Genomic DNA, 9,150 nt, shown 5'->3' with positions numbered 1-9,150 from the left:
ATGATTAATAAGCATATGAAAACCCAATAGGATATCTGCTAGATTGGTTTCCTTCTTTCTTTCTTTCTTTTTTTTTTTTAGTGGACCCCAACCCAGGGCTCCAATTCACGACCCTAAGATCAAGGCCTGAACTGAGATCAAGAGTTGGATGTTACCCCCAGAAATGGATTCTAATGGCTCCCTCCTCTCTTCACTAGATATGTGGCCTTGGGAAGCTTTGTAATTTTTCTGAGGTTTTTTTTTTTGCTCATCAGAAAAAGCATAGCATCTTAATAATAAGATAGTTCATAGGATTCGGTATGATCACCCAGAAGGGTACATGAACCGTACTTTTTGCTAAGAATATATTTGACCTTGAATTCTCCTTTATACATTTTTAAAAGCACAGACAGACAATTTGCAAGGAATAGACAAGTTGTTCTAAAATAAATACCCTTTCAACTTTTCTAGAAAGAAATCATATATATAATAGAAAATTGGAGAGGAACCAATTTGTATTGAACAACTTTCCCCAAACCCTGAAGCATGTCTACTTTCCATTAAGACCTGAGATGAACGTCTTGACCAGGTCCAACCCCTGCAGTCTTCTTGGTCTGGAGGGGTCTGAGAAAGTCCATTCTAGACCTAGAATGATCTGGACTCCTGGACAAGCGTTCCTCAGAAAGATAATCAACTACTCACCTCTAAAGGCCCTGAGCAATTTGTGAAACTGTGGGTGAGGTTAAGACCAGCTCAACTATATAAGCAGGACTCTCACCTGAAACAAAGCTGGGTATCGACAGATACCATTTCCAAAATCTGTTACAGGCCATGGCATGCTCCATAGGAGGGAAAACAGGCACATGAGTATCAATTGAGAGAAATATCAATCAACAGACAAGAGACATTATTAAATAATGTCCACCACCCATTACAACCCAGGAAAGCTCTCATTCAAAAGCCATGTTTTGAGGAATATGTAGTTATAAATCTTCATGATTTGGGGCTAGAAGCCAGTTTCTTAAATGGACAAGCTACCCCAAGAATAAATGGATAGACTGGATTTCATCAAAATTAAAAGCTTTTTGTTTCAAAGGACACTATCAAGGAAGTGAAAAGACAATCCATGGAATGGGAGAAATATTTGCAAATTGTATATCTGATGGAGGTCTGCTATCTAGAATACATTAAAAAAAACCAAAAACCCTTACAACTAAGCAGTAAAAAGCCAATTTAAAAATGGGAAAAAGAGTTTGAGTCGACTTTCTCTAAAGGATAATACCAATGCAACACCGAATACATGAAAATATCATTAGTCATTAGGAAAATACAAATCTAAAGCACAGTGTGATCCCACTTCCCCCCACTAGTATGACTTAAAAAAAAAAAAGACAATACATGCGTTGGGAAGATTGTAGAGAAATGGAACTCTTAGACCTTCCTGGTGGGAATGTCAAATGGTGTAGTTGCTTTGCTTTGGAAAATAGTTTGGCAGTTTCTCAAAAAGTTAAACATAGGGTTACACATGACATAGCAATTCCACTCCTAGGTAGTTAGCTAAAAAAATTGAAAATATATGTCCACATAAGGGGAAAAGAACCCTACGTAACACAGAGATGCAGGAAGAAGAATACCGAGGGAGTTGGAACAGGAAACAGTTTCATAATTAATTGCATAAATTAACGTTGGTTTTTCTCCTCTGTTTTGGCTTTTGTGTGTGGGGGGGGTTTTTTTTGCTTTAAAGAACGTTTCCTTTCCTACATACATCCTAAGAATGTATTGTAAATGGAGGAAGATCCAAATAAATGTAAAAGCTTGTCAAATACAAAGAAAACAAAGATAACTGAAGTGCTAGGATGCTTCTCTTGTGTTTTTAGTGGACAGAGGAAAAAAAAAACCACTAGAAAGACACAGGGAAGACCATCATGACAGTGTAAGACATTGGAATCTATCCCTTATTGGAAACGTCTTCAGATCCGTTTTACCTTAAAGGCAAGTGGGATGAGTTCATGACAGCCTTAAGAAAACCTGTTGGGAGGCGTGCCTGAGTGGTTCAGTTGGTTGAGCATCTGACTCTTGGATTAGGCGAGGGTCATGATCTCAGGGATGGTCAGATTGAGCGCCTTGTCACACTCTCTCCCTCTACCCATCCCCCCAGTCTCTCTCTCAAATAAATAAAGATGAACAAAGAAGAAAACTACTTGGGAAACTATTTCTGCCTTGGTGATTTATACACACACAAGAATGAACAATCAGAACTATGCTGAGATAATGTTTTAGAACGAGATGGGAACTGTGGTATTAGCACAAGGGTAGACAACAAGGGAGAGTGGCCAGTGAGGGGTGGTCCCCATCAGTGGGGACCTTCAGGGGGACCAGGCAGCCTTGTGTATCCACATGGCCTCGGCAACAGGAAGGCAGCAGCTCCCCAGGTTCCATGACACCCCGGACGTTCCAATTCTGTTATTTCAAGTGCAGACCGTCACCTGGCATTTTGGGTGCTCCCTCTGTGGTTCCAGTTGGAGTCTGAGCTAGGGGCAGGGCCTTCGGCTCTCAGCTCTGGCATCTTGAACCTTGTTTTTGTGGTTACCGACTCTCAAGAGCTGTGGGGTGTTGTTCCAATAGTTCCCAACAGTAAGTAAAGACTTCCTGTATCCTCACCCCTCAGGCCTGATTAAACCTACTTGATTTCACTGGTTTTTAACCCATCATGTGTTTGGGTTTCTTCTCCTCAGTCCCCAGCTCTTCCTCTTCGGCCACACGTCACCATGGCAGCACCTCTCGGCCCTCTGTCTGATCCAGGGGCAGAAATCAGCCTCCTGGAAATCAACCAGGAGCTTCAATCCCAGCTGGAAAAAAGCCGGCAGGACTTCCGAGACCTCAAGGAGAAATTCCTGATATCCGAAGCTACTGCCTACTCCCTGGCCAACCAGCTGCAGAAATACAGTGAGTCCTACAAGGTCATGGTCTCCAAAGAGATGGCTGTCTGTATTCCTTCTGAGAAACTAAAAACCTCTCCAGATGCTGTCTTCTCTATTTCCAATGTCACGATAAATTTCATCTGACCACAATCTGGGAAAGGTAGAAGTGGGCATTTACCCTCAGTTTGCTGAGGATGGGAAAACTGAAGACAAATAGGTTAACGGTGACATGTCAGGTGGGGTTAGAGTGAACATCCCAGTTATTGCTGCTTCCTGGTGCAGACACAGAAATGCCTGGTCCTCTCAGGATGGTCTCTGTGCCGTATCAGATCCTGCATCACTGCTGGCCTAAGTGTCAGGGACTAAGGAACTCTCTCAGGTCCCGCTTCTCTGAGGTCCCACTGGTAAAGCACCGAGATGGTTACGCTGCGGAAACATGCTGATGGTGCACATGGGCGCGGAGGCGGGGAGGGGGGACGGGAGCAGGTGACACTGCCTGCTTTCAAGGAGACGGAAGTGAGGTCTCCTTTCCCCCCTGAAACCGTGGTATCCATGAGTGACGCCATCCACACAGTGACTCCCCTGGTGAGAGGGAACCCGTGACAGGCTCTGCTTCCTGAGTCCACGGAGGCCATTTGATACCCAGTGGTAAGGGTGAGGGTGTTTCAGGGAACATCAGACAATCGGTGCTACCTCCTCTGTCTCTCCCTGAGCTGGGGAACTTTGAGAGATGCAGGATGGCCAGCAGGTCCAGGCCTGGGCCAGGAGACACGTGGCCAAGTGAGAATGAGGGTGAGTGGGGGAGACCACATCCCGGGGAACCACCCAAGGCAGGGTGTGGGGCAGGCCCTCCCCCACAGGCAGCCTGAAATGGGGAGCTCAGCTGCCTGTTCATTAGGAGGGGCCTGCGGTGACAGAAGGATCATGAGAACGGGGCACGTGCAAAGCCGAGGGATAGGAAGGAATCCTGACAACTCTGAGCCCGAATTTTGGTCATTTTCTCACAATTTGCTTTCAGTACAACCAGGGGAGGTATAATTAAAAACGAGTGATGCAGGGAAAAGTAAAAACTGAGGCCTGCTCTTTAGGAAAGGGAAGAGATGATGCGCTTCCCGGGAAGGACAAGCAAAGTTTTGTTCACAACTTTCCTGAAAATCATCACATAACTGTGGGAAACCAGTTGTGAAGATGATGCAAATAGATGTCAGCCGAGGGCTTGGGGTGGACGTAACAGAGCACAGGGGTGAAGAGCATGGGCCCCGCGCCGGTTTTCCTGGACTCAAATCCATGCCGCCCATCGTCCTGTGCCTCAGTTTTCTCCTTGTTAAAGTGTTACTGTTGTGGGACCTACTTCTCTGAGTCCGAATGAATACTGAGTGATTTCTTGTAAAGCTCTAAGAGCAGAGCGTGGAACCATGTAACTCTGTTCATATTCTACTGCTTCTCATAACACAAACTGTATTAGGATTTGGCCATATTCCTTTCAGGTGCTTCTGGTTTTATGCATTGTGGTTTCCACAAGTGTAACCGGAGGAATTTTTACCTTTGAGATACTTGCTCAGTATAGAAATCCCAGCTCAGGGGACCCATCGGTCCTGTAGTCCTGGGGGGCTTATGTCATGTCCCTGCTCAGTGTTTTACTTAGGAGGCTGCAAGGCTTGCTAGAGTGGCCATGATCAGGGGAACCCGAAGTCTGACTCCACCACATACCAGTTCATCACCGTGTCCAGTTCCTCTCTGTGCCTTGGGGCTCTTCTTTCCTGGGCTCTGCAACAGGGAGTAATCGACTGCCCTGGAGTTGGGAGGCTGAGGAATGAGATGTGGAGCTCCCAGCGCAGAGCCTGGTGGCCGGGGTTCCATTTGTCCCGGGATGGACCCTGCCTCGTCCCGTGAAGGCAGCGAGCACAGCAGCATGTCCAGCTTTCCACTGAGGCAGGCATCTCTGTTTCTCAGAGTGTGAAGAGTCCACCGACATCATCGAATCCGTGCTGGGGGAGAAGGTGCGGTTTGAGAAGGGGAAGCGGGCAGACACGGTGGCTGAGAACCTCAGGTAAGGAGGGCTCCGTGTGGGAGGCTGCAGGGAAGCCGTGGGCATCTCTGACTTGGGGCAGCAACAAGTCTGGGCCAGGAAAGGGCAGAAACGTCATGGCAGGCACGTGACGCAAATGTTTCTAAAACAACTAAGACAACAGTGATTGGTAAATGATGGACTCCAATGACTCAGAGCCTCATTCTCTCCTTTGAAAAAAATATCAAAGTCACCAAGTTCGAGGGAATAATTCGTGGCATTTAACACATTCACAGTGTTGTGAGATCACCACCTCACTTACCTTTCACAGAGTCACGAGCTGGCTGACCACAGCTTGTCATCCTTTCTTTCAGACAATGCTGTCCTCTTGACCCTGCCATTCTCCTGAGCTCACCAGTTCACACCAGCTGTCCTGTCCACCCTTCTGTGTCTGGCGCTGTGTCCTTTCACTGCACGCTGCCCTATATGTAGTTTTCCAGGGAAATGGGTGTCCCCGAATTGAGCAGCTGAAGGGACATGTCTCTGGCGTGTGCTTAGGAGGACCCCTGGCTCTGTTTACAGAAGGAAAAGATGCAGGGGATGTGCGGGGGCTCACAGGAGCATGTCTGATACACAGGAGGCCTTGATTTACCTTCTTCTTTCTCTGCCACAGGCACGACACCTCACATGTGTGAATTCGGCTTCGAGGGCTCCTTTGGGGAAATTCTGCCAGAAATATCCACGAAAGCCCTTATAATCCTTTGTTCAACTCTTTGCATTTTAAAATTTTCTCTCTGTCCCACCTTAGGCTATGTCATATCCTACTTAAAGAGCTGACCCGTTTGTATCAGAAGTTATGGGAAGGGAAAGACATTTCCCAACTACTCAATAAGCACCTCGAGGACCTCCTAACCCATGGTGACTCTGAGCATCCCCAAGGGCCGGGCTTCCAAGAGCAACTGGCTGAGGGGCGCAGGCTGCCCAAGTGCCTTGTCCGAAAGCTCAGCGCAGGTAAGGCGGCCACAGGCCCTGATGCCCTGAGCTGCCCCAAGGCCCTGGGCTCACAAGAGACTCCCCACCTGCCCTCACGCTGTTTGCAGCAGCTGTCCTGGGTTCCCCATCGCGCGTGGGGCCATGAGAGGACCGGGACTGGAAGGTGGTAACAGAGAGGAGAAATGCACAGGGTGGAGGTCGTGGTTCTCCACGTGTCTGCTTCCTCCCTGAGGGAATGCAGCGTTTGGGGCAGGAGGCAGCCTCCACCGGTGTTTGAGCCCAGAAAGCAGAATGTGACAGGAGGATGCTTGTTAGTGTGCAAGGGTCCCTGCACTAAGTGGGAGGTTCCCAGACTCAGCGCGGTCTGTATTAACTGTGGGCGAGAAAGTGAGTTTAACTTTCTCCATATCGGTCTCCTCATCTGTAATGTATATCAAATAACCTGTTGACACTGTAGTGATGAGATAGGGAAAATTCATGAATGCACTTCAGGAAAAAATAAAGCTCCTGACCGTGTGGAGTTGGACGAGGTACTTGATGCAGTAGGACTTGGAGGTGGGAGCGCTGTTTAGACTGGAACACTTTTCATAGACAGATGTCCCCTTGATAACACTGAAGCCCCCATGGGGGCCCATGAAGTCCCTGGTGGAGGGATGAGGGACAGGGTGGTTGTCCTGCCATGAGGGCAAGGAGGAGGCTCTATGTGAGAGCTGTGAACGCACAGAGAGCCTGTGGCCGTGGCGGGACCTGCGGCATGCTGCGAGACACAGTTTGCAGAAGTCAAGCTGACAAGCAGCCCCTGATACGGACAACAAGAGACAGTAAAACCTGTTGCCCAGGTTCAGGGATGCTGATCCTCAGAATCAGAGACACACTGCCTGATGCATCAGAAATCCATGCCACAGCAATTCTTAAAGACAGTGCCCTAAACTCAGTAGAGTACCTAGTCATGCATAGACCCTTAGGTCTCTAGGGCCATAGAAGCCACTGTGTTTAGAGTGCTGATATGGGAAATAGCTGACGGGACATTTCTGAATTTATTTGCAGAGAATTATGAGGATGAGGAGGATGAAGAAGAACAAGAAACCCTCACTCCCAGGTGACAATGAATATTCAGGAACCAATAACGTGTGGGTAAAAATGGACAGGGTCTCAGAAAGTAGAGTGAGTGAGGTCAGGAGAGTCACAGATGTCAGATGCAAGGATAAGCGAAACTGCAGATGGTCCACAAAGGAGGGCCCTGTTAGCTTGGTTGTCTGTGGTCTCTGTGGTGGTGTAAGACCAAGAAGAATTCACCAGCCTTAGGATTCCCCGTGGGTACAAAATACCCATTCTTTCCTGTAAATGGACACCGAGAGGAGATGCATATGTACTTCCTATACAGTTCTCTGAGGTCCTTGGTAGGAAGGTAGCTAACCAAGGAATTGGAAAACAGACAACTAGCAAAATTAAACACCAAGAGAAGTACCTAACCAAAACCCAAGAACTTGGGGTGTCATGTGACACTATTAATACCAAGGTGCCTAGAAGGTCTACAGGGACTCCAGAGCTGTAAGCACTTGATCAATCTATGTTAAAGTCACCCCGACTCAGGCACGTGGTGGTTGCCCCTGGTCTGCTCTCCATCTGTGCTTCATGTTGTGACTGCACCCTACTGGGATGGTGGAGTCTCATTCCTGGTCAGTGCTTCTGTGGCGGAGCTCTGAGGATCTGCTGCTGCTACTCTCCCAGCACCAGGCAGCCACACTCTGCCTCTTGTAGGATGGAGTGCTTGTTCCCTCTCCAGCCGGCGGCCCTTTACCTTTTGTGACCACTCCCTCTAACTCCCATCGAAGCCAGCTAGGAAGCCACAGTGTCTGATCCTCCTGGTTTGATCTCCTGTCATTCCTGTCCTACCCGGCACAGCATGGAGCAGCAGGAAGTTGAAAAGAAGGAAGTCCTACAGGACACAGTGGATGAGTGTGTTTTGACTCCTTCAACTCTGCAAGAAGGTTGTGAGAGCGACCAGTCCTACAGTGATGGCGAATTCCCATTAGATGAACAGGAATTCGGCTCTGCTCTGGACTTAGCCTGTGAGTGCTCCCACACCCAAGGGGATGAAACTCCACGTGGTCCCCCAGGTAATGTCCATGTTGTTTGTTCTGCATACTTTGTCCACACTGAGGAAGGTCATCTCTATACACAGGCGTTACAGACACACATTGCTTTAAATCAGGACATAATGGATTTGGAAACACAGACATCAGGTGGGTCAGGGAGCCTTCAACCATCCCAGGCAGGGGCCGTGCCTCTGCCACCCTGGCCCCCGGGTCAGGCCATTGCACCTATGTCAGGGGCGACAAACTCTACCCACCTCAGTAGGACATCCACAAAGTGTTGTCAGATACCCTCCTTGGATCAAATGTCTTTTGTTCCATGCAATGATACTTTCTCTTTAGGATCAATATCTCTCGAGGTCCTAGACCTGTCCAATGTTGTTGGCTCCCATGCCTGCATAACAGGAAAGGTGCTTTCCCTGGTTTCACTGCTCTCAGTCCCAGGCACTATCTTTTCGATGTTGGTTCAACTTAGCCAAGTGGTCATCTGCAAACAACTGTATCATTACCTTGTATGTATGTTCCTGTGAAGCAAAGCCGGGCTCTGGCATCACTCAGACCACAAATGGCTTTTGTGTCAGTAGAACACCAAAGATTCTTTTTGATTTGAGGGTTTCTACAACGGATTCATTAGTCTAGTCTCAAGTATTAATTCCCGTGAAGCGTCAAGAACCATGATATCTCATGGAATAACCCCATTTTGCAGCAACACTCCAAGAAGGTGCTTGGACTCTTCCCCAGGACCTCTGGGGAAAATATATTAGGAACTCTTTTTACAGACTCCCATTGGAGGGGGATATTGGGATAATTTGTAGGGGACGAGGAATGAATTTCCGCAGTAGGTCAGGGAGCAGTCCCGTGCACTGCTCATAAGACTTAATTTGGAGCGTGCCTGGGTGGCTCAGACGGTTAAGCGTCTGCCTTCGGTTCGGGTCATGATCCTGGGGTCCTGGGATCGAACCCCACATAAGGCTCCCTGCTCAACGGGGAGCCTGCTTCTCCTTCTCCCTCTGCTGCTCTCCCTGCTTGTACTCTCTCTCTGTCTAATAAAAAAATTAAAAAAAAAAAAAAAGACTTAACCTTGGGCATCCTGGAATATCCCTGTCAGAACACTAGGGTCTTGCCCTGAGAAACTTGATGTCCTTGCAGTGTG

General features: G+C 48.1%; 1 protein-coding gene across 1 annotated transcript in view; it reads left to right on the top strand.

Moving 5' to 3' along the window:
* Positions 1 to 57: 57 nt before the first annotated feature.
* Positions 58 to 9,150, top strand: part of LOC102750996 (NBPF family member NBPF6-like) — a 33,475-nt gene continuing 24,382 nt past the window's right edge. The window contains 5 exon segments of the mRNA XM_081817112.1: positions 58 to 2,925; positions 4,854 to 4,950; positions 5,717 to 6,070; positions 7,807 to 8,021; positions 8,117 to 8,147. Coding sequence (XP_081673238.1) covers positions 2,748 to 2,925; positions 4,854 to 4,950; positions 5,717 to 6,070; positions 7,807 to 8,021; positions 8,117 to 8,147 — 875 coding nt within the window. The 5' untranslated portion in view covers positions 58 to 2,747.

This window comes from Leptonychotes weddellii, chromosome 4 (assembly GCF_054177405.1).
Source record: "Leptonychotes weddellii isolate Sample4059 chromosome 4, ASM5417740v2, whole genome shotgun sequence".
Taxonomy (NCBI): domain Eukaryota; kingdom Metazoa; phylum Chordata; class Mammalia; order Carnivora; family Phocidae; genus Leptonychotes; species Leptonychotes weddellii.
Note: the sequence above shows the minus strand (reverse complement) of the source record. Positions and strands in the feature narration are given on the sequence as shown.